Source organism: Annulohypoxylon truncatum (assembly GCF_022578515.1).
Source record: "Annulohypoxylon truncatum strain CBS 140777 unplaced genomic scaffold F4807scaffold_4, whole genome shotgun sequence".
NCBI classification, from domain to species: domain Eukaryota; kingdom Fungi; phylum Ascomycota; class Sordariomycetes; order Xylariales; family Hypoxylaceae; genus Annulohypoxylon; species Annulohypoxylon truncatum.
Genome location: NW_025953790.1, coordinates 428309 through 454539, shown reverse-complemented (window position 1 = coordinate 454539; position 26231 = coordinate 428309). Strand labels below are relative to the sequence as shown.

Here is a 26231-nt window from a genome sequence, read left to right as displayed (position 1 = left end):
CATAGGTAGCCACGTAGAGCTTGATATACGGCCCACCTCACCAACACGCAGTATACCCTGGACACTTTTACATACACGTCGAAGCTAGAGAGTAGCAGACACTACCACGCAACCAGCACAACTCAGAGCGTCTTCCTATTTCTTACCCCCCATCTGCCATATATATCCCACCCCCTTTCTTTCCTTACCTAGCTCACCCTGCCCCATCCTCCATCCCTCACCACTCCACCTCTCGTCCATTAACCATCTTGCTCTTACCAGGTAATAACCTAGCAACCCTTTTCCCACTCTCCATCATAATCCCCATCCTCAACTTCTATAATCACAACGCACATACGCAACGCAGCATAATTCTTACAAGTCCAAGTCCAAACCTTAGACGAAGTCCAGATAAAAGTCCAAGTTCATAAAAATGTTCACATTTCATTTCGTATTCCATATTTCATAATCGACCAAACCATGCATGCCTCCCTACCCCCTACCTCCTATCCCCTACCATCGTACTCGGCACGCCTCTCGCGTCCCAGCCTTTCCGCCTCTCAGCCTCCTCTCAAACCCATCCCCTAGGTCTCCAGGGCTCTAGGGCTCTTTAAAACTAACCACGACACACCATCTCCGGCGCAACCAAACCAAACCCGCTCTCAGCGCTCGTCACCTAACCACGCAGGCGGACTACGCCAACTCCACGCTCCCCTTCTCGCCACCCGTCGTCGTCGACATATCCGCCAACTCCTGCTCCCCCTTCACATTCCCTTTCCCATTATCACTCCCACTCCCACTCCCGCTCCCGCTCCCATTCCCACTTCCGGTCCTCCCTAACCCTAAACCTACGCCATTCCCGCCATTCCCATTATCGCCGCCGGCGGCGGCAGCAGCACCTTGGCCCTGGCCCTGGCCCCCAAACAAACCCCTCCCGATCTCCAGCCCCGCGACCCCGTCCCGGATCTTCGCGAGGTTCGTCGCGAACGCGCCCGGCGTGTCCGCGCTGGCGCTGTGCCTAAGACTCCCCACAACCCTCTCCTCCGGCGTGAGGGCCTCGTGCGCCGACTCCACGCCCGTGAGCACGCTCTTGCTCGTCGGCAGGCCTGGGGGCTGGGTTTGCGGACTCGGTGGAGGGCGGGGGGACCTCGAATCGCTGCTCGGCGGGCTGGAGAAGCCGCCGGACATGTTGCCCATGCCGTAGGTGCCGAGCCTCTCGTCCCTGGCCGCGGCCAAGTCGAGATACTCATTCATCTCGGCGTCCGAGCGGCCGAAGAGCTGGTGCCACCACCGCACGTCGGAGAGCTTCGGGAAGAGGAGTCTCTCGCGGCCGCTTTGCCGATCGTCGATCGTCGCGTCGTAGTCGCGATTTATGAACTCCTGTTTTCGGGATAGGAAGTAGTCCCATACGGACCTCGTTCTTTCGCTCGCGCGAGCGTCCTTTCGGGCCTTTTCGCTATTCCACAGGAATGTCCCGTATTGTGCGGCGTATAGGTGATAGAGAAGTCGTCGTAGGAATCGTTCGTTATACTCGAAACGGTTAGGATGTTGCCGGAGGAGTTGATAGGTAGCGTCGAGGAATTGGTGAAAAACGGGGGATATCTCATTTGGCTTAGTAGTTTCGTTGGCTTCTGGAGTGCTTGCTGCAGGTTTCTTGACTTGCGATGGATCTTCAGGTGGTGAAGCGATACCATCGCCGTCAGATTCGATATTACTGTCATTATTTCGGCTCTTGTTGAAGAAACGCTTCGCACTTGCGAGAGCACTTTCAAAAGCCTCGCCAGCACGACCATCCGACTCTCCAGGTTGAATCGCTGAGCCAGCTAATGAGTCTTTCTCAACCACAAACCACTTTTCGTGGCTGAGGGGACCGGAGCGTTGTTGAAACATGTGCCCGAAAGAAAGCCAATCTTTTTCGATCAGAACGATGAACCCCTCGATGGTTCGGTAATAAGGATCCAACATCAGCTGTGACAGGGCTGATAGTTGACTCGTGCGATCCCAGCCATCCGAGCAGTGAATCAAGACGTGCGAGTGTTTTATACCCACCTGCCGTGCTATCAAAGCCGATCCGTCGAGAATGCCGGTGATGTGTTTTAGCCACCCACTCTTTGCTAATAGTTCGCGATTCGGTGGTAGACGAGAAATATCACCATCTTTGAGCGCCTCTATGACACTATTGAGGGACTCTCTCATGACGTGAATATTTTCAATATTCAAATAGGCTTTCTTAGCGAATTTGTAATATTCCATATTCTCCGATCCCTTTCCCATCGCCTGCATAACGACAGCGTTGATGGTTGGCCGAGCATCTACGATGAGATTGCTCTGCTGTGCACCGTATACCAGTCGCTTTCCAGTTTTCGAATCGTAATTATGGTCATCGTTTCCAGCGATGAGTTCGTCTTCTAATCGTTCGGTATCTGAAGTCTCCGCTTCGAAACTCTCTCCTCCAAGGTCTGCTTGGCTAGATGCCGGACTTGGCTCTGCCGTTTCCGAAACGGAAGCGTCTATTCCGTTAAACTCGACGGTAGCCGAAGCGGAAAAGCAGGCGCTGACCAACTTCTCATCTTGTATGCTTCGATTTCCCCTGAAGCCTACCATGGGTTGGGAACTCCGGGTAATAGAGCAATTGTTGAGGGAGTGTAGGTAAGTTAATACGGGTATGCGCTGTCTAGATCGATATGAACCAGCATATTTTATAACGTTGTCAGATATCTTGGAGGGAACGACAAGCATGCTGGGGTAGGTCGGGGAGAAGGTATAGTCCTTATTTATGGAAGATATCCTCCATCCTCTATCAACAGACTTGGTGCTTATCCCCTGCCTTCGAAACTCGGCTCTTGGGTCGTACAGGTGCCATCCATTGAACGGCCTCTCCGGCTTCAGGGGTTGGTAACTAAAGGCGTATAGCTTCTCTATAGAACCTAGTCGGCACGTGCGGTTACGAATATATTCAAACGCTTCCCGCGCATGAAGTTCATCGTGGAAGTTGAAGTTCATAAAGGTAAAATCTCGACATCGCAGTCTTATTGAAGAGGGTCTTCCTGTTACACTAGGACATGGTCGAAAGACACAGTTCCCGATTATGGGGTAAGCGATGTAAACCTCGCGGGTCTTCGGAGCGTTCGGCTGCGGAACCGCCCCGTCGGGAAGTATATTAGGAAATACGAATATAATATGGTGTTCTGTCAGGTGAAGTTCGCCGGAGTGTCTCTCGCCGCCCCTTATGGCATCAACATCGGGTATCTATATTGGTCGAAGTGCATTAGCGACAAGGAAAGACGTGAGAAGACGGAGGCAGGCGGAAGGAGGCCCTTACCTTTTTAATATGCATCTTGGAAGCCGTACAGGTAATAGAATTACATGGAAGGGGATAAAAGGCTAGGCTGCACGCGTTGTCGCATTTGCTGTAAGGAGACAAAACTCTCAGGTGCTTGAGAGCCCTCAAAAGCTGATTGGAGATCCTGATCAACCAGTAGAAAAATAGCTAAGTAATTACAGACAGCGAAGAATAAGGTGGGAATGGCAGCGTAGCGTATTGTACCTATGTAGGTAGAACTTCATGGACGTTCGTCTTTGAATGATGACAGAGAGATATTACACCATGGCGTATTTGGCGTCTTCTGTGGTGTATTCTGAGTTGGCAAAGCATCATATGTCAAAGTCAACAAGAAGTGTTAAAGTGGTCACATTGTTCAGGTTTGGTCCCGCGTTAAGTGCATCTAAGCATCTAAGCTAAGTGCTAAAAGCTAGAACGTCAATTGCTTTGTGCTGAGTTTGAACGTGGGGCAGCTGGGGGTACATTTAATTTGTACATGTGGTGCTACCTAAGACTGGGTACCTGGGTATACGTAAGGCGAGGCTGAGAAATATGGTGTAGGAAATTGAAAAATCGGAGAATTGCATGTGGCTGATAACCGACGTCACAAATCGATTTCATTCAATGCCCAGGCGTTCACGGTACGTACCCAGGTAACCTTAGCGTAAGTGGAAAGAGTGGGACTCGTTACTTTAGGTCCGTTGATCTCCACTAGTGCAACCCGTTCGCTACAAGATCCCCTTATCTAATCGTCTTTTGACTTGGAGAGCCCACAAACCTGAACCCTAAGCCAAAAAATTCACGGGCAAAAATTACTTGTCAAGCAACTGCAACTACCCCGAATTTTCGTGAGGAACTACACACTTGACCCGGCAGTCGACATCTTTCCCTCTCCAACCTTCGTAACCCGCACATTCAATTCTTCTTCAACCGTCATCACTTCGATCAATCTTCAAGATGGCTATCCCGGGTTCTCAGATGTGAGTATTTGCCATTTCTGCCCGTCTCCCATTTTAATCCGACGATCTGGTTGTCGCAAATGGCAAAATCATTGCCCCTCCTAAGCGAAATGCAAATTCCACATTTCGCGATAGCTTCAATTCTTCATTTTCCACATTTTCACTTTGGCACTTCACCGCATACTAATCTATCTCGATGTACAGTTCCAAGCGCAGAAAGTTCGTCGCTGACGGTGTCTTCTATGCCGAGCTGAACGAGTTCTTCCAGCGCGAGCTGGCCGAGGAGGGCTACTCCGGCGTTGAGGTCCGCGTCACTCCCACCGTGACCGACATCATCATCCGCGCGACCCACACCCAGGAGGTTCTCGGCGAGCAGGGCCGCCGCATCCGCGAGCTCACCTCCCTCATCCAGAAGCGCTTCAAGTTCCCCGAGAACTCCGTCTCCCTCTACGCCGCCAAGGTCCAGAACCGTGGTCTCTCCGCCGTCGCCCAGTGCGAGTCCCTGCGCTACAAGCTCCTCAACGGTCTTGCCGTCCGTCGTGCCTGCTACGGTGTCCTGCGCTTTATTATGGAGTCGGGCGCCAAGGGTTGCGAGGTCGTCGTTTCCGGCAAGCTGCGCGCCGCCCGTGCCAAGTCCATGAAGTTCACCGACGGCTTCATGATCCACTCCGGTCAGCCCGCCCGCGACTTCATCGACAGCGCCACCCGTCACGTTCTCCTCCGCCAGGGTGTGCTCGGAATCAAGGTCAAGATCATGCGCGGCTCCGACCCCGAGGGCAAGGCCGGCCCCTCCAAGTCTCTACCTGACGCTGTTACCATCATCGAGCCTAAGGAAGAATCCAGCATCGTGACTCCCATGAGCCAGGACTACGGCGCCAAGGCCGCCCAGATCCAGGCCCAAGCCGAGGCCGCCCGCGCCGCCGAGGAAGGTGGCGAGGAGGCCGCCCCCGCGGAGGAATAGATTTGAGCAGTCGGTGCTGGACTCCTCAAAAACCAAACTGGGAAAAGAACTTGGGCAATGGAAACGGGAAGGCGAGAGATGAGACACATGTGACGAAGGGACGTGTATTTTTCTTTTTGCTCCTATGACTACTTACGAGGGCAAAGAAAAGGAAAGAATTACTTCGGCGTACTTTGATCATCATTTGCATTGCAGGGACGGGAAACAACAAACCGATGGATGAATTGCGATTCTTCTAGGATGGCCGACGCGATGTCGAGCTGGACTATGCTACGGTAATAGCAAATCGTTACGCAACCTTGTTAATATTTTTCGTGACTTGGTATCGTGATGGGTGCTAGTGATATGCTTTAGTTGGCATGTGTAGAATGCATACATGCCGAGGAGTTATTTCCATCCAATATCCTTATTTTCCCTAGCTTGGCATACGTGACTCGAATAATGGGTTTGCTCCTCTAAAGATGATTAGATCTATCCAGCCTAACGACGAAGACCGATGATAGTGTGTAAAACCAGGTACCTCTGTCCCTATAATTCACAAAGCCACTCACTTACGCGCCTCGGAGCACACATTAGGATTATTCGCTCCCAGACCAAACGAGACTCAGACACCGCACACACTTGTCAAGTTTACCACGGGTATACGCGATACGTTGGAAGATGGCGTGCATTAATTACTCGCTGTCTCCCCAGAAGCTAGATAACCTACATAAGTCCCTCGAAAAGCTCAGCGGCGGCTACCTATTTGATGCCACCGGACCAACCTAGGAACCCCGCCGTCCGTTCCCGTCTCGATTCCCATGCCAGCTTCCCAACCCTTGCCGTCGTTGTTTGAACAAAAAATTGAGACAAGGGAACAAGAAACGTGTCCGTCATCTCTCTTTCCACGCGTGGTAATCGTACAACCAAGTAAATTTGGCAAAAAATAATCTCACAAACTCGGAAAAATAATTGGGGTGGGCCGGCAGCTCGACTACCCGTTTCTTCGTGCCCCCTGAACTGAACGAACCGGATTCCTTGTCCGTACGCCGAATCTGTGTGCCGGAAGGGGTACTTCCAAAGTGACCAATGTCCCCCGGAACGCCGCAGTGAGAATCCCAACCAAGAACCCAAAACGTAGTTGCCTTTCTATACTCCTTTATCGAGCCGGATATCCCCTCCTCAATATCGGGAGGGAGGTATGGCTACCATTATACACCTTAGGTTCCCACGTAAAATCCATGATATCAATCGTGTCCACCAGTGGGATTGAACTTTCTAATGCTTTCGAAGAAGCGGTTCGGCGAATGAGAAAATATACAATGCGGTCGTAGAGATCTTGGTGGAGATGTTTTAAGAGATGCTAATCTTGGTATGTCGACGTCCATCACTCGCCCGACTTCTTCCGGCTTTGCAACTCAATCGATTCATGGACTTTTGGTGACGGGCCCCCATTCCTCCTCGACGACGGTTCGTCATCACTATCCGAGGTTAGGTCGTTAAGGCCAAATTCGCCTGCCGCCTGTTCCAAGTCATACGCGCGCATAAGTCCTTCCCTATCAGACTGCCCTCGGCTTCCTATGCTTATCCGCGAACCTGTGCTGCGGCGAGCTTGCATACTGAGACGCGTCTGGAGGCTCGAGATCATGTCGGTGCCGGTAGCATCTGTGCTCTGTCCGGCAAGCATTCTCGTCCCGTTAGGGTCACGACGCGAGAGATTCAAAAGGTAGACACCAGTGAAGGTGATAAGGAAACCACATAGCAAGGAGAGGGTATTAACAACATCAGTAGTGTTAAAACCAGAAAAGAGGATAAACGAAGCACATAAGGTGGCGGTAGTGAAAGTCACATAGTAAAGGGGGTTAACTCTATGAGGCTGGTGTTAGCTTCGTACACAGATTATATATCAGGTTTAAGGAGATCATACATTTGCGTGCTGAACTGACTGAGTGCCTTGTTGAAATAATTCATCTGGGTCAGGATGCACAATGCTGTAAGAATCATGAAGATGTATGTCGAGGCATGGGTGAACTGGTTATTTCCTGCGAATGTGAGCTTTAGCGCAATGCCAAAAGCTTTCACAGACATGACGGAAACGGAGCCGACAGTAGAGCAGATCGAGAGGTATATCAGAGGGTTCTTTTTGCCATGCACTGGAGCGATCTTATAGATCATAACGGTCGCGAAGATGGCTACGGTCGTACAGTAAAGAAGGAACCCTAAGAATCCATGTTAGTATGACTAAATTTGTTGCACAGAAGTTGAGCCCAACTCACCCGGCCTAAGCGCATATCTAAGAATGACTTCGACAGTCTGGATATCTTCATCGGGAGGAGCGTGGAGGACAATGATGATAGCGCCGAGCAAGCATATGGCACATCCAAGCTTTCCTAATGTTCCTAACTCTTCCTTCAGGAAGTATGACCCTAAGACGGCTCCTATTAGGACGGACAGCGCACCCAAAGGTGTTACTAGAATAGCTGGTGCGAAGGCATATGCGGCGAAGTTGCAGACTTCTCCAGTGATCACTAGAGAGGGTCGCATGTCAGTCTATCTTGCATGCGTAGTCTCCCAGTAGTAGTCTTACTTGTTACCATCCCGGCCCACCACATTGGATTCCTTAGATAGACGAAGCCCTCGCCCTGAAAGCCATGTTTCTCTTCTGCTTGCAATAACCCCTACGTGACATTAGCACTGCTGCTCCCTATAGGCTGTCGAAGGACGACGCGATCGTGGATGTGTGTTGCAGTACCTTCTTCGTTATTACAAAGCTCGTGCCTATAGAACAAAGAATATGTTAATGTCTACCATCCTGGTGAAATATTCGTCTACGAGGATTTCATGGACTTACCAATGGCTAAACTTGAGGAGATAGCTAGCGCTAATCCGATGTATCTATTTAGAAATCCATATTAGCCCGTGGTTGTCAATGGCAATACCAATTACTTTTTGAGGGTCACAGTCGCCGGATGTCCAGGGGTGATTCGTACTTCTCGTCTAACATCATCATGAAGACAGGTATATGGTTGCGAGCGCAATCGCAACGTCTAGTAGAAAGTGATGGGTATGGTGGAAAAGGGAAGGGAAGGAAGTCGTCGCAAAAGGAGATTTGATGGCTCGCGCCGGGCGAGGGCAGCACCAACGAAGGATAGTCAGGTGTTCGTGTTGCGCCTCGATCAGCAGAGATGCCACGAATACCCGAGAGAAGCGATCGAATCGGTTGCGCCAGTAAAAAAAGACCGGTGGCTGACGGTCGCACGTAAAAAGGTGTCGGCTTAGTAGGGGCCCGGGGGGGCACGATGGAAGGGTTTATTGATTTGAAACAAGACGAGAAAGAAAAAAGGACTTCAAAGGGAGTGAATGAATACGTCTATTTCTCTTTCGCGATATGGGAATAAACCTTGAGAAGTTGAAGAAATTTGGGTTTTGTCTTCGTGATCGCTAAGAGGGTCACTAAGAATACTAAGATTCGGTAGAGAAAGTAAGAGAGAGCTTGCCCTGCAGGACATTGAAACCGCAACTTCCTAGTTGCACAGTAAAGAGGTGGGAGACGCTGGGGTTTCAGAGGTATTCGGACAGGTACGGGGCAGGGACGGAGCGTACAGAGTACCAAGGTACTTGCAATTAATACCCCGACGTATTAAGGTACTCGTAGCCGCTAAGCCAGCCACCCCAGTTCTGCCCAGTTGTGCTTTGCATAGGGGGCATCTAGGGGCGTCATCGTCCGTTTACTACAATTAGAGATGCGCTAAACGAAACCCTTGCCCCCCGTAATTTGACTTGATATGCACTTAGCCTGGAGAAACGATCGTCAGTTACGTATCATCACCCAATTGATCTTGCTATATATGTATGTACCGGTAACTTCCTTCCCACAACATCAAATATTCAAATGTTTCCATAAACGCTTTTTATAACGATTACAAACATGTACCTAATGTGCATATTTAGATACACATACTGAAATGTTGTACTTGAATATTGGAAAGTAGGTATACATCTGTACTCTATTAATAAAGAACAGAAAGAACAGAGTATGTATGTACATACATATTAAATAAGGCCACGAGAACCAATCGTCCAAAAAACGGCGCGAAACTAAAAGCTCATAAAAACACGACATCGAGTTACAAAGCAGATCTTCAATGTATCTTACCGCATCTTGAAACCTTGAAACCCTCGTTGCCCTTATTGCCTTTCTCAGAAAGAATCTGGCCTAAAGTCTCTTGATAGACCCGCAACTATGAGGCTGTGCCTCCCCTTGCAACTTTCCCAGCTCGCCGCTGGCCGCCCGCGTATGTAGGTATGTATGTACTCTTGACACTGACTGGCAGAACTGATCCGTAACGGCGTAGCAAAGCAACCAAGATACCTCGGCCTTCCCAAGCCAATGTTCCAATACGGTATAGGTTTGCGGGTGCTATGCGGATGGAACTGGTTTCACAAAACAACCCACTTCCCTACTCCCTGTTTTTCGTCCTGTTTGTTTCCTGTTCCTGGCGGTTGATCATCGCTAAATCCGATCGATCCCTACCCAGGTACATCAATCGTAATGCAACTGACTCCTTTGGAGGCTGTTAAAGTGCCGGTGGCTTTCCTTGACTGTGGTACACGGCGTTCTCTACCTACCGACCTGGCCCTCGTATTGCGGGATAGGATGTACAATGTGCTGACTGCATGCACACTTAAACGGCTTCATTCGTGATACGATAAACTAAGCCAGCGTGCAAATTACAGATGACGAAGCGTCTCCACTCACTTACTTTCAAGCTCGACTTTTTCTTCCTTTTTTTTACGCCTCATCCGAAATATGATATCGATAACCATGACCACGTATACCCAGTAAAATACTTGGTAATACTGCTGAATAAACCATTCTTTATGAAAACAAGCGTAATATGTCTGTATTGCTAGCAGGGTGCATGTGCATAACTAGGCCTTTCGGGAACTGTCTCGGCCGAGTTGAAGTACAGTAAAATGTCCGTAGCTTCTACTTATCTAGTCGACGTCAGCTCCGTTAAGGAGTTAAAACTAGGTAGAACTGCCGACAACTCGTGCCTAAGTTAACCCCTCCACAACATAATAGCAACCTCCATGACAAAGATCCTCACCCTCTATAGTCAGCATATCACCGACTACGCCTTAAAACGCCTCCCATTATGATAGCTAGCCGCGACCCGAATTCCGTAGATTTTTTCCTTTCCGAAACTCCATAATATTTCCATTCCTATGACCCTCCGGTACAGAGCGGTCACTTATTTTCCTGCGAAAAGTACAGGCACCACGGGTATCAAGAACGACAACACATCTGGCGTGGTAAAAATGAGAAAGTAATAATTTCCGTCATGCCGCCGTGTGTTCGTCGTATGTTGCGTCGAGGTTATCGTAGGGGATCTTACGGCTTGATCATTATCAAAAGCGAACTTACCATCGGGAAAACCTAAGTTGTTTTCCAGCATACCTCGGCACTGTATCTGTGTTAGTATTCCGAAATCGACTTTGTCTCTCGGCGGGAACGAAATCATGTATCTGTAAGTTGATTGCAATTGCGCAAATTCGACATCAGCTCATTAGTGATCCGTCCAAATGCGCCGAAGGTCGATAGAAAAGAGACAAGGGGGGTTAAGGGGGAAGTGGGTTGAGAAAAGGTCCACCAAGAATTAAGACGGACGACGACGCTTGACATCTGAGATATGTTAGCAGATGATCTAAAGGAATAGTGCTCAGATCTACTACTTACCGTTCTGCCTAGTGGAGTCATCTAGTAGGTCCGAGTTTGATCTGCGGCGTTTTCCAGATGACGGTGACACTTGTACCGTTGTTTTAGGAACTGTTGTGGTTTCATTCTTGACGTCTTCATCATCTGACTCCCACGTGATCTCATCATCGATTGGCGTTTTGAGGTTCGTCGATGCTGCGTCAGAGGCGTTGGGAGGGTCATCTTGGCCTCCCTCAATCTCCTCTCCGTCGTTGTCCGAGTAATCGATCTCGTCATTGTCATCGCCATTGAGCGTAGCGGTCGCGCTGGTAACCTCGGAATGGGCAACATCGGCCGAGTCGTTCGCTGGTGGCGTATGCTGGTTCGGAACGCCGTCTTCGGCAGTGGTCACACCGTTAGACTCATCTCGATTCACGTGCTCATGATCTGGCGGAGGCGCATCTGCTTGTTGATCTTCAGGGAAATACGGGTTAGTAATGATGCCAAATGTTTTTGTTCGGTCTAGGAAGGTGGAATGTTGAGCGGGCGAAACTATCGACCACTGGGAGGAAGATCTGCTTTGATATCGCGGCTCGGGATTCGGAGCCGTCACGGTAGGACTTAGCAAGGTTGGTGCGTCCGGCATAGAGATATCGAGCTGATCAAGAGAAAGCTCGAAACAATCCTGACACTGACAGCCAGCCAGTCCAGTATGGTTGAAAAAAGTAGAGAAATGCAAAGGGCTAAAAGAAGGATATGATTTACCCTGCTTCGATGAAGAGAGATCTAGTTCGTCATCAGAGAAGTCAATCACTTCGCCATCAACGTCTGCACCGGTGTCCTCTTCGTTGTTCTGTTTGGTATTTTCTTCGGATTCCTCAGCCTGGCCTTCCGGTGCTTCCAGCTCTGCGTTCGCTTCTGCAGCTGGGGTATGAACTGCAGATGATTTGGAGCCTGGATATTCTTCGGCCTCATACTCATCGTGCCCCTCATCTTCATCTTCCGCCGGACCGTTTACTCCGTATTCGTAGGAATCCTCGCCTTCCTCATCTTGGGCCGGTGAGTTGGAACCACGTCTGGTCTCATCGTCTTCCTCGCCATCAAACGAGGCATATGGGCTATGATGCCCGGGGTTGTCGGCTTGCTCATCGGGAACAGGCGTCATTTCTCGATAGACGGCAATTTCGGAGAGTCCGCGACCCGCGCTCGCGCTATCTAGAAGGGCCACAAGACGTTGGCGACAGTTAGGTCTTACCATAAGATACATGTAAAGACACGGTGCTGACTCCGCTCCATCGTTTTTAACAAGTTTGTCATAGAGACTAAGAATATCACCAAATGTGAATTCTTCAAGCATATCATTCGTAGAAGACTAGATTGCAGTTAGCTCTGGTAAACTTGATGAGAGGTTAGGGGCTGGCAAATACCTCAGAAAATTCAAGCCCTAGTCCATCGACATGCATCACTAACTCGTCAAGGACAGATACTTCGTCTGCAATGACTTCTCTCAAGTTTGACAAGAATTGGCCCAGGGGAAGTTCCATAGTTGACATATCACGCAAAAAGTACTGGTTGGGATCATCGTCTTCGGACTTAGCGAAGAGTCTATAATCCGTCTGGCCATATGAGATGTACATCTCATGGCGTGTAGCAATGGAAAGCGGATGCTCTACATAGGCCTTGCCAGCAGGGGAAGTTTGGTCATTCTGATTAGCATCCGCTGCTTCTTGATCCTCATTTCCAGGATCATAATAATCAGACTGACTATGTGTCTCGTCAACATTATGGGCCTTATTCTCCTGGTCAGGGGATCGAACAGATTCCGGGTCATTGGTGGACTCGGCATACGAGTCGCCACCTAGCTGTCGTTCAGAAGCCTCCGAATGAGGGCTATGCTGACCAGTCTGGTCTTCTTGTTGGTCCAAGTGCTCACTCACTGATCCGTGAGCCGAAGCCACGGGTGTGGAAGGTTTCTCTTCATGCTCGGAGCCATCAGCCTGGATGTGTCCAGCCTCAGATACTTCATTGGAGTGGGCTTGATATTGCTCATGTCCTTGAGCTTCGTGAACAGCATTACCTTCACTAACATCGCCATTTAATTGGATGTCATCATGGCTATCCTCTGAGACGTTTTTACTGAGAACAGATCCTTCCGCAGACTGTTGGGGTTCGGCATCAAAGGCAGCATTTTGCTGTTCATTAGTCGCACCTTCGACTACACCTTCTGGCTTATCATCGACGCTACCATCATTGCCAGGAGCTTTCGTATCATCTCTAGTCTCGGATAATCCAAAGTCTTGGGTATCTACGCCCTCTGTAGGAATCGTATTATCCTGAGGCAGATGGCTACTTGCTGCATCAAGGGCGGCCACATCAGATTGCGCCAATTCCACTTCGTTGGTGTTAACAGGATAAGCAGCTGTCTCTAGCCAGCTGGCTTCACCGACGTTCACTGCAGTAGAGTTGTCTACATCGGCATCCTCGACATAGTCGATTTCTGTAAGAGTTTGGAGGGTCTCCCCATTGGAAGCGTTGTGATTCCATAGATTCTCATCAGGATCGGCGAGGTCGATCTCGATGTCGTTAACCGTCGTAGTTCCCTCGTTGTGCTCGATATCATCGGCATCAATCATGCCATACGATGCATCATCTCCTTCTGCCATCAACTCATCTCTCGTATCAGTGTTAAAATTCTGCATCTCTTGGGCTTGATCAAAATCTGCAAGTTCTAGATCTTCGTCAGGCTGCCCGACCGCGAAATCGATGTCTATGTCAATATCTTCTCCGAACCCGGCATGACCGAAATCGGTCGTAATCTCCATCTCCTCTCCCGGCATTGTAGAGGATCGCCTGTATTGGCGAAACTGGCTAGGAAGGAATGTAGGATTATGATCAGGATATATGCACCAACTGATGGTATGATCCTTGGAGGGGTTAGGTTGGTAAACCAGATAAAGGACCTGATAGGGATCAAACGGTTCCTAAAAGGTGAAGGGTAGAGGTAAAAAATCTCAAATGAGTAATACGTGAATAGTCGTAAGAAAATGAAAATGTTGCAGCATTTAACAAAGCAGCGACGGTGGGAGTAAAGAACGTCTACTTCCGGGAGGGGCGATGTTTCTGCTCGTCCAATTTTCCGTGGCGCCTACTTTGGTTTTGGAATGGCGCCCTAGAGCTGCTTTGTACGTGAAATGGTGGAGGGTCAATAAAGTTTGGCTAGTTTAACACCGTGGTTATGTCTCGCTATGTCGTCGGTTGGTCGATTACGGATTAAGCGTAAATGGAGGTACGAGTGATAAGTCGGAAGGATACAAAGGAATCATTTGTAGTGAAAAATAATCCAGCTGCCAAAATTCCGATGTCATGAATTTGTGATGAGCGCGTCGTGGAAGTGGGACGTAGTCGGAAATGTTGTGATTATATTGAGTTGACCTAATGGATTAAAGTGGCGTTTGAATTTAGCACACTGGTTGGACTCGTCGAGGATATTATTATCGAATGCGACGGCAATTCTTCAAATAGAAAATGTATCAGAGGTTACCAAGGCCGGTGTTGGTCGTCGTAGTAGAATAAAACGCGGATTAGGCAACGTAAGCTGCGTAGGTAAAGTCGCAAGGAATCCAAGGTCTCAAGCGACGTATTACGCACGTAGAAGGGCTTCGGGAAGGATGTGAATAATTACAGTGGATGTTCCAAATGAAACAAGATGGGAATATGAGTCAAATTTCGATGAGACGAAGAATGAAGTTGTAAAGTGGAAGTTTGAAAGTTGTATTTGACGTGAATGTGAAGTGCTGAGATGATCGTTCAATGGTCTTGGGGCTAAAATAAGTTAGGACTCCAAATGAAATAAGGTCCAAGTTTAGCGGGATATTTAGTAACCCTGCAGCTGCCTTGGTCTGGCACGTCCCCACTAGTCCGCTTGCCCATTTAAGGTGACATAGGTACATTCGGATAAATATCGGATGTAAGCTGGCAGGAGCACCTACATACATAGGTGGCAGTCTAGCCAATTCGAACATGTGGCTTGACAGGGGGGCTAGTGCAACTTATTCAAGCACCACATTTCCATCCAAGGTGAATTGGCTTCATCTTGGGAACATTGAATGTCGGAATAGCTGCTAGCCTCAGAGTACCAGATAACTTCCCTTTCGTGGGATAAGCCGATCTCTCACTCCGTTCTCTTCTGTCTACTGAAACTGCGCTTTAAATACGTATAAAATGGTAATCTACCAATCCCAATACTATAGCCACTTATGCTAATCTCTCAATTTCCGCCAGGTTGTCTTAGCCGCATCTATCTGCACTCGAGGCGGGAAAGCTGTCCTTTCAAGGCAGTTCCGCGAGATGCCCAGATCGCGAATCGAAGCCCTTCTGGCATCCTTCCCCAAACTCGCCGATTCTGGAACTCAGCATACCACCGTCGAGCAGGACAATGTTCGCTTCGTCTACCAACCCCTGGACGAGCTCTACATGGTGCTGATTACCAACCGCCAATCCAACATCTTGCAGGATATTGACTCCCTCCACCTATTCGCCCAAGTGGTTACTAGCACGTGTAGGACCTTGGACGAGCGGGAGATCGTCAAGAATGCCTACGAACTTCTCAGCGCCTTCGACGAATTGGTTTCCCTTGGCTACAGAGAAAATCTCACCATCAGTCAGATCAAGACCTTCCTAGAGATGGAAAGTCACGAGGAGCGCATCCAGGAGATTATCGCACGGGTATATTGTTGTTTTCTAGAGATTAATCGCTACCCTACTGACGTCCTTCTAGAACAAGGAACTCGAAGCCACCGAGGAGCGCAAGCGAAAGGCTAAGCAACTGGAGCTGCAGCGAAAGGAATCCGCGAGAATCGGCCGTCCTGGCGCGCCGAGAACGCCGGTGTATCCGACTTACACTCCCCCTACTCGGCCCACGCCTGTAGATACGTACGATACCTACGAGGCTGAGAAGAACAAGTCACATAAGTACGGAAAATCAGGGCTACGGAGGAATTTGAGGCTAACAAGAAAATAGGCCGACCGTGATGAAGGGCAAGGGAATGCAGCTGGGCAAAAAATCGAAAACTACTGATATGTTCGAGCGCGTCCGAGGAGACTTGGGAGCTGAAGTAGACGAGTCACCGCTGGTACCATCCGCTCCCACCCCTGTTGCCGAACCCGCCGCTCCACGGATTTCCTCCACCTTAGATCGTGACGCAATCCACATTACTATCAACGAGAGTATTACTGCGAAACTGTCGAGGGAAGGTTCACTCAACTCTCTAGCTGTCAGCGGTGACCTAAGCCTCAAAGTCTCGGATCCTAGCTTGACCAAGATCAAGCTCGATCTTTCAGCAAATGCATCCCACGGTGTCCAGTTCCGCACTCATCCCAACGTTGACCGTGGCCTCTTCACAAGCTCCAAGGTCATCCAGATGAGCAATGTAGCGCGTGGTTTTCCAGTCAACAACGCCGTCGGCGTTCTAAGATGGCGAGTCACGCCGAAGACGGATGACACTAGTGCCTTGCCCATTAGTTTCACGGTTTGGGTGAACAAGGGCTCAGGCGGCAACTTCACGATCACGGTCGAATATGAGCTCACAGGAGGTGACACGCTGAAGGACGTGTCCGTCGTCATTCCTTACGCCACAAGCGAGCCGTCTGTGTCCAGCTTTGATGCTACCTACGAAGTATCTGGAGATAGCCTCGAATGGACTATTGGGACGATTAGCGACGATAATCCCAATGGCTCTTTCGAATTCGACGCTCAGGCGGACGACGAGAACGAGTTCTTCCCCATGCAAGTTCGGTTTTCAAAGACCACCCCCTTCATTGATGTCGACGTAAGTTCCATACCCTCATCCTAAATAGCTGATTGTATTAATTTTAATATAGGTCACGTCGGTATCGTTGGTGGAGGAAAATGAAGAGGTCACATTCTCTAAAGATGTCAGATCGGTGGCCGATTCGTATTTAGTCGAGTAGAGGTAGGCTTAGGCAAATACTAATGAGTCATGTATGAAATGACGGCCTCTAAAAAGGAGTTGTGATGTGATGTTATATAGAGCGATGGTCCAAATAGAGCATGCTACTAGTAATGGATTGTGAATAATTGCCAACAATATCGGCCTCCAAATTTAGGTGTGGATCTTCTATTTGACGAGTTACTCCTTTAAGCACGTCAATATACTATCTAAGACGCTATTCATGGATACAGATCCAATGTTGCAAGTTGAACGTTGTGAGACAGGTGCGATTAACGGGATGGAAACAATACCGTACCAGATACGGTGGTGTCGTTATTTATAGTCTGTACTGTACAGTATCCTCGGCGGGACTGACAAATTTAGCGCGCCGTGTCCTCAGTAAATTAACCTTAGTTTTTGCAACTTTGAGAGGCGCGACGTAAAAGACGGTAACCACCACCCACCAGTCAAGTCAAGTCAAGAGTTCTCGAAGGAAGGAAACAACTTGGAACTTTGAACAATAATATAATCGACCTCAACTTATTCGGGATGCACGATGATTAGCAACCTATCGGATACTCCCGAAGTCCTTACTCTGAAGAGTAAACATGACTGAACCAATTGAGCTCACTCTGCTTAGTGAATCACGACTCGATCCCAGGCCGCACAATGGCCTTCTCACCTATAACCCCAGCATCGAACTCTTTGCCGGCGCGGCTGGGCCACAGACTCTCCAGATTTGGCGATCAAATAGCCAAGTCGTGACCAAGAGCACCCATCGCGGTGAGCGTGATAATGTCGAAGCTCTCTGCTGGAAAGCTGATGGTAGGTTGTCTTTAAACCGAGATGAAGTGACGGCTGATAACTGACGAACCTCAGGTCAGTTCCTCGCCGTTGGATGGAGCGATGGAGTGGTGAGGTTGATGGGTCTAGAGACCAATAAAGCCGTTCACCAGATGTCCATATGCGAAGCAGGCAAGTCTCGGATCACCTGCATTGGCTGGGGACGTAACAATGCTGGAAGACGCCCAAATTCGGCTTCTATGGCTTCATCCCTACCCTTAGAAGACGTTCTGACTACGGGACTATTTCCAAGTGGTAAAAGGCCTGTCGTGGATCTTCCTCGAGAGCTTACCTTTCTCGAGGTCGAAACCGCTTTACCAAAGCTTAGTCCTTTACCTGCATCAGGGGGCTCGGGGTAGGACACGATATTACACTTATCGTAGGGACTTACTAACCAGTTTTCAGTGATGATTCCTTCGTATTTACCACCAGAGCTTCGCTAGAGTTTCTGTTCCAGCCCTTCGCCCCTCACGATAGCGATAAAGTCGACGTCATGATTGTTGGCACCAACGATGGGCAAATACATCTCAGTATCTACGATTCATTTATCATTGGGACATTCAATTACGTTCTACCTCAGCCTTCGGGGAGAGATGTCACTTTACAACTGTGCCGCCATGCTTCTCACCCCGACTTATCAACGCACATTCTAGTTTTCAAACCATCTCAAGGCGACAAGGCATCAACCATATATCTCATTCCCATAGACTTGACTTTCATACACTCCTCGCCAGAGAACCTGTCCCTCTTAGCTTCTAAGACCACAGCTTTACAGAAGTTGTTAAGATATGTTAAGCAGGTGCAGATGCACATGGTACATGAGTGGCAGTCTACTCGAGAACTCCCAACCAGGTTTCTGAATAGCATCAACGAGACGCTCCGAGAATCAGGAAACTATGGTGAAATGACCATCGGACAGGCGTTGTACCATTCAGTTGTAACAGGCCACACGTTTCCAGATGTCCGAGAATGGCTGGTTGACCAGTTAGCGGAGCGAGTAAGTGTCTATTTCTGCTATGCTTCTTGGTGCGTATCCAGGTTAATAATCTGTTATAGGGTCACAAACGCTGGGATAAAGCCGTCGTATCTGGCCTTCAGGCGCTCCGTAGTCTTGTCCATGAGAATTTCCTTCCGTCATTGGAGCGTATCGGTATTATTCTCAGCCGTCTCCTCGGCATTGCACGATTCCATGAGTCGAAGGCCGAGACCGGCTTCACCAGCGCGCAGATTACTAGAGTAATGGATATTGTATCCTGCTTAATGCTAGTGGGCAACAAGATCCTCTTGCTCGTTATGGAAGAGCTAGAGTTATTCCAATCTTTCTCAGTCTGGCTCCGCCACGAGATCGATAGGCTCGCATCTTCATCAGGGACAGATGAGCTAACAGAGAAAGAGGCGACGATGGAACATGGGAAAATTCTAGCCTACATCCAACAATACATGCCTGCTAGTCCTTTGCGAAATCACCTCAGTAATGTACCCGCGGATAACTCAGAGAAAGGTCGCAAGCAGGCTGAAGGTGGAAGCTCTCTATTAGAATTGCTTAGCAAGCAGCTCAAGAAGCAGGAGACCGCGCAGCCTGATGAAAGCGTATTCTCACAGGTCGAATTCTTATGTGGTTACTTAGATGACAAGGCTGATGCCATCTTCGAAGGCATCGCAGAGGCCGAGAAGCGGAGTGTGCGATTTGGTCAGCCAACCGCTCTCAAATTAAAGAACAATGTCTCGATGATCGACGTCACGATATCTGTCATATCTAAATCTGTAAGGCGTAGAATCTGTGTACTGACTGCTGTCCATTCGCTGCTAACTTGAATACTTTAGGATATGTCTCAAGCCATGACGTACACAGCCCTCACAACAGAGAAGGAAGAGCACACCGGTATGAGTCGTTCATTAACTGTTAAAATAGGCAAATATTAACTTTTTTTCTAGTGTACATATTTCGAACGTCCATGAGTGTCCTCAATGGGATCAGCGGCTCTGTCACTACCGAGGTCTCTTGCATGGATCTCGGCGATGGAACAGTGCTTGATCTGAAATTCCTATATAACCACAGCCTGCTCGTCCTATGGGCTCCAAAGGGTAGCTATAGAACATGCATTCAATATTCAATCATCGCTAATTTTCGTCAGGTCAACCACCGCGGATTATCAGAATACCGCACAAATCCGACGAGTTGGGCTACCAACCGTATACTTCTGGGGACAAGGTCGTCCCTCACGTCCTCAGCAACGACCAAGTCACCAGCGTGTTCACGAACATGACAGTGCCCTGCGACCCAAGCTTTATGCCAGTGCTCATGGAGGTCAAGGAGGCTAGCTCGGAACGCGGCAAAATACCGCCGCGGGTCTGTTTACTGGGAAATGACTTGCAGACGTATAAGGTCTTCGCTTTGCCGGAGGATAAATTTGGTAGGGTCGAGAAAAGTTAGGATGAGATCGCGCAGTGAGAGATGTCACGCATGTATGGCATTGTTTTCGCTCTATACAGAGGAATATAATTCGGTTTATCAATTAATAGATGACGAACCGTGATGTCAATTAATATGAGAGCCCTAGAGATTGTTTCGTGATGTTAGTGGTTTGTGAGTTTGTGGTGAGGGGCTGTTTAAGATCTACGACTTGAAGCCATCGTGTTCAATTCCGGTTTCCTGTCCAGCTTGTGAGGTTTCTAACTGACATTGACTACAATTTAGGTATATAAGTCTTATCAGTTCTTTGGATTATCACATACGACCATAGGAGCTAGAATACTCGGGATCCTGTCCGCTCTCCCCTTAGATAAGCTGGCTACTGCCGGATCAGTAGTTGGGTCGGTGACGACCAGCGAATCCCCGGTGTTGTATGTTTTCTTTTTCTTTTTTTTCGATATCTATTTTCTTGATAATTTACTGTAAGGACTTTTTCTTTTTCTTTCGGGTGCCTCATAAATCATCAAATTTGGTAGATTAAACTTGTCTCCATAGAGAGTTTGGAATTGTAGGTAAGCGAGGTGAGGCTGTATCTTTCTATTTATATACACTGTGGAGTACTTGTTAAGCAGAACCTAGTTCCTGCAGCAACTTCCCAATCAATGAACTTATGGCGGTTGACTAATGCTGTATTGTCTGTATATAATGCTTCAATTGACAAGATAAGGAGGGAGAAAATGGCTAAGAAACGCTGGGTGAATGCAGGTAAAAGACGGATAGGTCGCCGTCAGGCTGCCACGAAGAAACAAGAACCCAAAAGACGCTCACAAGGTAATGTATGTCAACGAGGCTACTCTTCTATTGCGAATCCCGAATTCTAATGCTTTGGAGGTATGTAAGGAGTGTGATATATGCCACCGAATACTTTCCCTCTTGACGATGTCCCTTGATCTTAGAGGTGATGTTCGACATCATCTCCATCTTGGGTCTTCCAAACAGCTTCTGGACACAAAATGCGAAAATCACCTCAAGTTGATTACCAGATCTCTCAACATTGACTTGGCTTCCTCTCAACTCAGTGGGATTCGTATTGAGGGATTTAGAGGCCTTGAATACATACAGATTTTCGCTCAGAAAGACCGGGATTATTATTTCTTGAAGTCCGGAGAGTTGAGGCTCCTGCCTACACCCCGTTGCCCATCAACTTGGTGGGGTAGATATGTCAATCCGAATTGGGTAGACTATAGTCTTCCTCGGAGGTGGAAAGAGACGTGTCTTAAGACCCATAAATGTTCTTCTCTTCAGAACTTCGGCCACATGGCTGCAGAGCATCCTTCATGGGTTGTTGATACGTGGCTGCAATGCCTCGTTCCGTGTTCGCCTTCAATTGTATACGTAGCCTTGAGCTATGTATGGGGTGGTATCCCTTCCTTCATGACTCTAAGGGAGAATGTGGATCAATTGCAAAAGCCTTATTCACTAGTCGAAGGCAAGACGAGTACTCCTGTACCGAGGACGATACGACACGCGATGTCCTTGGTTCAAAGGCTGGGAGAAAGGTATCTATGGGTAGACACGTTATGTATCGTCCAGGATGACGAACAGAAGCTCCTTGAGATCGCCAAAATGGCCGCTATCTACGCCAATGCGATGGTAACCATTGTCGCTGCAGGCGGAGTAGATGCGAACAGCGGTCTACGTGGGTTACAGGGGATATCTGATCCAAGATCGCTCAGGCAAACCGTCCACTCCCTAAGTCGAAATGTAAAGGCCATCGAGACAGACGGACCGAAAACCCTCAGAAACTTAACTACTTGGAGCACGAGAGGGTGGACATTCCAAAGAAGAATAATTAATTTCGAAAACGACTGGATCGACTGGGCGTGCCAGGAAGAAGTTTGGAAGGAGCCTGGAAACGGCGGCGTTTCTAACCCCCGAATATTTGCTAGAGCCGTTCCCGATATAAGGCAGTTGAGTGCGATCATCATGACATACAACAGTAAAGACTTGACGTTTTCCGAAGATGCCTTATTTGCTTTTTCCGGGATTGCTTCTGCGCTTAGTGGCACGTATTATGGTGGATTCATTTCAGGTCTTCCAGCATTACTATTTCATATCGGTTTATTATAGAGGCCGATATCAGTCCTAAGTCGAAGGACGCCCAGACGTTCTAGCGATAATGCCTGTCTTCCTTCTTGGAGTTGGGCAGGCTGGAGAGGCAGCATATGGTGCTGGACAGAGCTGACGGTAGATCTTGCTAAGAAATGCTCTACGAGGGGACAGGGAATCTCTTCAGAGAGAGTGTCTCCATTGGTTCGATGGAGCTGGCTGGAAGAACAGAATGGTGCGAGAACTCACATACAAGACAACTGGTACGAGTATGAAAATAAGTTCTGGAATAATCTAGAAGACCCCTGTCCGATGGGTTGGACTCGGCATCGTATAATCGACCCTGAATCTGTCCCTGGCTGGCAGGTTGCCAACCAGCCAGACTCGCAGGCGGATGCGCTGTGTTACTACACTCATGACTCTGAGCCAGGATCAGAGTTCTGGTACCCTCTCCCAACAAGAAAAGCAGACCAACGTATAGAACCTCAAATATTTGCTCCCCTTATCACTTGCAAGACTAGGAGAGGGTGGTTACTAGCCGCGAAGGAGTTTGAAAATCCCGGACGGAAACGAGGAAGCATGATATCTCTTCGGGACCAAGCAGGCAACTGGGCAGGAGCCCTGCTGCTGCATGAACCACTATTTGAAGAAGCCAACCGGAATACGGATAATCGGATTAGGGTCGAGCTGGTAGAAATCGCATCCGGTAGCGTCCGTAACGACGCGCGGTATCTCGAGCCCCTTAACCAGATATTAGAAGAATGGGTTCTAGATGAAAGACCAAAAGGCGGTCCCTGCTATGAATATTATTATGTACTCTGGATCGAGTGGAGAGATGAGATAGCGTATAGGAAAGGTCTGGGGCGTGTCCAGAAGCATGCGTGGGAGCTGCAGGACAGGGAATGGATTGACTTAGTGCTCGGGTAGCCTAAGTTATCTCTTCGAGCACAGAATCGCGAATCTCTAGATACACTTATTCTCATAATTTCCCTAGATATTTCCTTACCCCCTGTTCGGACTAGTAGTTGAGGCTGTGATGATCTACGAATCCCTAATGCTGCACATGTGCCTTTTCGCACTACTTCATTAGGTCTCCTCATTACAATAGCCCCCAATTCATAATCATTAGCAGGATTAAAGACGCGATGCTAATATTATACCCGTTGCATATAGAGTGTGACCTCGCTGTAGTATGCCTCTCCTTTGCAGCCCCTAAAACAGCCAATTGCCACTACGGACAGACACGATTCACAGTGTAATTCCTGTCGTTCGCCCCTCTACATAGTAAAGTGAATCTCTCCAACTGCTCATCTGCACGAGAAGCAGATACCCCCTAATGTATCCGAAACGGAACGTTGTCAAGTTCCGGTCGGGTTAGGACGAATTTATTATCATCGCTTCGGCAACAGTCTCAAATCTCATAGGTTCCGTCCGAAGTGCGGTACAAGTAAGTTGATCGATTTCTCCGAGTCGGGTCGTCCTATTGAAAGAGAAGTCATTACTGTTGATGTAAGTAAACATAGACCTATTTGTTTCCCTGATTTATTTTATATGATAATATACCTGGTATAATATGTCATAGATTCATTATCCATTCTTCCGACCTCGAAGACGCAGGATCCAACTGTCTGAAATCTATCCCGAAAATGACCATACCCTGGCCCTCGACAGATCTACTCTTCCGGAGATGTTCCCTAGCGCCCAAATACCTCTACTCCAATGCATACAATTGGCAGTACAATCTCGACGACAGAACTCAAGCTTCTTTCCTCCCCGTCTTCGCCCAATTTCTCAGCACGTTCTTTTGAATCTTGCCCGTGCTCGTCTTCGGCAGTTCTTTGACGATTTCCACCTCCCTCGGAATCATGAATTTGCTGATCGTACTCTGGTTACGGCACCAATTGATCATGTCTTGAGGCTCTAACGTCTTTCCTTCTTTGACGGTCAGATACGCTTTTGGTCTCTCGCCCCAGTGAGAATCTGGTACCGCGACGACGCCTGCTTCCAACACGTCGGGGTGCTGCACTAGCATACCCTCGAGCGCGACAGAGGATATATTCTCTCCTCCGCTGATAATGATGTCCTTAGCTCTGTCCTGGACTTGGGCGCTTCCATCTGGGTGCCAAACGGCCAGGTCGCCGGAGTGCAGGCCACCACCCGCGAAGAGCTTTCTCGTAGCCTCAGGATCCTTGTAATATCCTTTGGTGCAAATGTTGCCGAAGAAGACGATCTCGCCAATCTCTTTGCCGTCTTTCGCTACGTCGACGAGAACCCCTTCTGGCTGATCTGTCTTGACCACACGGATCGGAAGACTCGTTATGAAGCCGTGTCCCTGACGTGCCATCATTGCGTACTTCTCCGAGTTGGGAAGCGAGTCCCATTGCGGTATGTGATAAGCCTTGGTTAGCGGGCCGTACGTCTCAGTCATGCCGTATACATGTACGGGATGTAGATTGAGATTAGTCTGAAGGTAAGTGTTAATAATATTCTAAGATGAGCATACTGGGCTCATACCATCTGCTCAAAAAGATGCGCTGTCGGCGGGCTTGCTGCTACGGTGACTCGCACCCGATGTGGCAACCTTTCTGCTTCCTTCGAGTTACAGAGTATAGTATTTACCGTGGGCGCCGCACAATAGTGAGTAATACTTTCTTCCTTGAGCAGCTTCCAGATTAAGGGGTAGTCAACCTTTCTAAGACAGTAATGAGTGCCCCTCACGGCAGTTACCGCCCAGCTGCATTTGTATGAGTAAGCCCCTTATTTATGCATGGTATGGATACATCCGAAGAAGACTTACGGGTACATCCAGCCCACAGCATGAAACCTGGACATGTTAGCTAGGAAGGCATCGTCGCATTGATCAACCTTACATCGGCAAAATCCACAGATACTTGCATCTCCCATGATCGAAATTCAGCCCAGATTCAATGACATTGCCTAGGGTTGCAAGGTATGCGCCTCTATTCGTGAAAATGCATCCTTTCGGTCTCGACGTGGTTCCCGATGTGAATGGAATGGCAATCATGTCGTCTTCGTGAGTACCGTGAGAATGTAGACCGCTCCATCCCTTGCTCCCTTGCGCTTGATCATATTTTAAGCCTTCAAGGACCGCTTCATCGAATGGCCCAGAAAGCTCGCCTTCAGTCGCGTCGGTATCCTTGGTTCATTAACGTAAGAACATCGGAGAGAGATTCATGAAATGAGACATCAATGCGGTTACTCACTAGGTCAATGATGAAAGGCACATTCGGATGGCTCTCCTTGAAGCCATCGAGTAACGATAAATATTCGTTATCAACGATGATGGAGTTTACTTCGGCGAAGTCGAATATGTATGTGATGTCATCGGGTTTTAAGCTATTTAATTGTGAGCGCTTCATTACGTGGGCCCAGCAAGAACAGTGAGTGAGTCTCTCATGGGGCGCACCGATAATTCACGGGTACGATGACCCCACCAGCGGCGACAATTCCGAATATCGATTCTAGGAATGCCGGCGTGTTAGTCGCCAATATGCCGACTCTCTTAAAGCCGTGTTTTAGGAGGTAATAGGCCAGCCCTCTCGCGCGATCGGCAAATTCGCAGTACGGCCTTCTCAAAACTTTGTTATTGGCCGTAACGTGATGTATCGCTAGAGCGTCCGGTTCAATTGTGGCAGCTCTCTCGAGGAAAAATGTTGGTGATAATTGGTGAAGGTGATGGCTGTGATCGAAACCGGCGGGCGACTTAGCTGCAGAATTAGGCGTTCTAGAGCCCAAGTGACTAAGAATGTTCTTCAATCGTGATGTCGGTCCGGACATTTTAGAGTATGTCTAGAATTGTTTCTAATGAGGAGCCGATAATATAGATGGACAGATCAAGGGGGTATGTTTGGGATTCATCACCAGGAATAATAAACAAGGACTAAATAGCTAGGTAGCTATGAGATGAAGGCCGATCAGCGCCCATATGCAAGGGAATAATATCCGAGGTACGAAAGATGCATTGATGTGATTGCATTGTACTACGAAAAGGGTGGC

The 26231-nt window shown here is 48.5% G+C and overlaps 8 protein-coding genes across 8 annotated transcripts; 4 read left to right on the top strand and 4 right to left on the bottom strand.

Annotated features, from left to right (window-relative positions):
* Positions 1-387: 387 nt before the first annotated feature.
* Positions 388-3439, bottom strand: F4807DRAFT_261420 (phosphatases II). Its single transcript, XM_047994485.1, has 2 exons — positions 3302-3439; positions 388-3228 (listed from the first exon to the last, which is right to left on the bottom strand). Exons 1-2 carry the CDS (start codon positions 3314-3316, stop codon positions 673-675), a joined length of 2571 nt encoding a protein of 856 aa, XP_047857870.1. The 5' UTR covers positions 3317-3439; the 3' UTR covers positions 388-672.
* Positions 3440-4093: 654 nt separating this feature from the next.
* Positions 4094-5664, top strand: F4807DRAFT_410678 (ribosomal protein S3). The gene is made up of 2 exons (XM_047996636.1): positions 4094-4281; positions 4465-5664. The coding sequence occupies exons 1-2, from the start codon at positions 4259-4261 to the stop codon at positions 5219-5221; spliced, it is 780 nt and encodes a 259-aa protein (XP_047857869.1). The 5' UTR covers positions 4094-4258; the 3' UTR covers positions 5222-5664.
* Positions 5665-5854: 190 nt separating this feature from the next.
* Positions 5855-8759, bottom strand: F4807DRAFT_410675 (DUF803-domain-containing protein). Its single transcript, XM_047996635.1, has 7 exons — positions 8191-8759; positions 8052-8095; positions 7953-7978; positions 7788-7878; positions 7477-7728; positions 7128-7419; positions 5855-7068 (listed from the first exon to the last, which is right to left on the bottom strand). The coding sequence occupies exons 1-7, from the start codon at positions 8208-8210 to the stop codon at positions 6588-6590; spliced, it is 1206 nt and encodes a 401-aa protein (XP_047857868.1). The 5' UTR covers positions 8211-8759; the 3' UTR covers positions 5855-6587.
* Positions 8760-10860: 2101 nt separating this feature from the next.
* On the bottom strand, positions 10861-14257 carry F4807DRAFT_470727 (uncharacterized protein; the record flags this gene model as incomplete). The annotated part of the gene is made up of 3 exons (XM_048002849.1): positions 12326-14257; positions 10941-12270; positions 10861-10886 (listed from the first exon to the last, which is right to left on the bottom strand). Exons 1-3 carry the CDS (start codon positions 13733-13735, stop codon positions 10861-10863), a joined length of 2766 nt encoding a protein of 921 aa, XP_047857867.1. The 5' UTR covers positions 13736-14257.
* Positions 14258-14935: 678 nt separating this feature from the next.
* F4807DRAFT_410666 (uncharacterized protein) lies at positions 14936-17295 on the top strand. The gene is made up of 5 exons (XM_047996634.1): positions 14936-15122; positions 15180-15623; positions 15676-15869; positions 15919-16726; positions 16779-17295. The coding sequence occupies exons 1-5, from the start codon at positions 15120-15122 to the stop codon at positions 16866-16868; spliced, it is 1539 nt and encodes a 512-aa protein (XP_047857866.1). The 5' UTR covers positions 14936-15119; the 3' UTR covers positions 16869-17295.
* Positions 17285-20291, top strand: F4807DRAFT_410662 (anaphase-promoting complex, cyclosome, subunit 4-domain-containing protein). Its single transcript, XM_047996633.1, has 7 exons — positions 17285-17674; positions 17729-18047; positions 18098-18689; positions 18749-19456; positions 19517-19574; positions 19628-19777; positions 19828-20291. The coding sequence occupies exons 1-7, from the start codon at positions 17458-17460 to the stop codon at positions 20124-20126; spliced, it is 2343 nt and encodes a 780-aa protein (XP_047857865.1). The 5' UTR covers positions 17285-17457; the 3' UTR covers positions 20127-20291.
* Positions 20292-20842: 551 nt separating this feature from the next.
* F4807DRAFT_470725 (HET-domain-containing protein) lies at positions 20843-23270 on the top strand (the record flags this gene model as incomplete). The annotated part of the gene is made up of 3 exons (XM_048002848.1): positions 20843-20941; positions 21006-22197; positions 22249-23270. 3 exons carry the CDS (start codon positions 20843-20845, stop codon positions 23139-23141), a joined length of 2184 nt encoding a protein of 727 aa, XP_047857864.1. The 3' UTR covers positions 23142-23270.
* A 1-nt stretch (position 23271) lies between these two features.
* F4807DRAFT_261200 (acetyl-CoA synthetase-like protein) lies at positions 23272-26202 on the bottom strand. Its single transcript, XM_047994483.1, has 6 exons — positions 25642-26202; positions 25439-25571; positions 25085-25371; positions 25012-25038; positions 24729-24948; positions 23272-24678 (listed from the first exon to the last, which is right to left on the bottom strand). Exons 1-6 carry the CDS (start codon positions 26010-26012, stop codon positions 23971-23973), a joined length of 1746 nt encoding a protein of 581 aa, XP_047857863.1. The 5' UTR covers positions 26013-26202; the 3' UTR covers positions 23272-23970.
* Between the last annotated feature and the right edge of the window lie 29 nt (positions 26203-26231).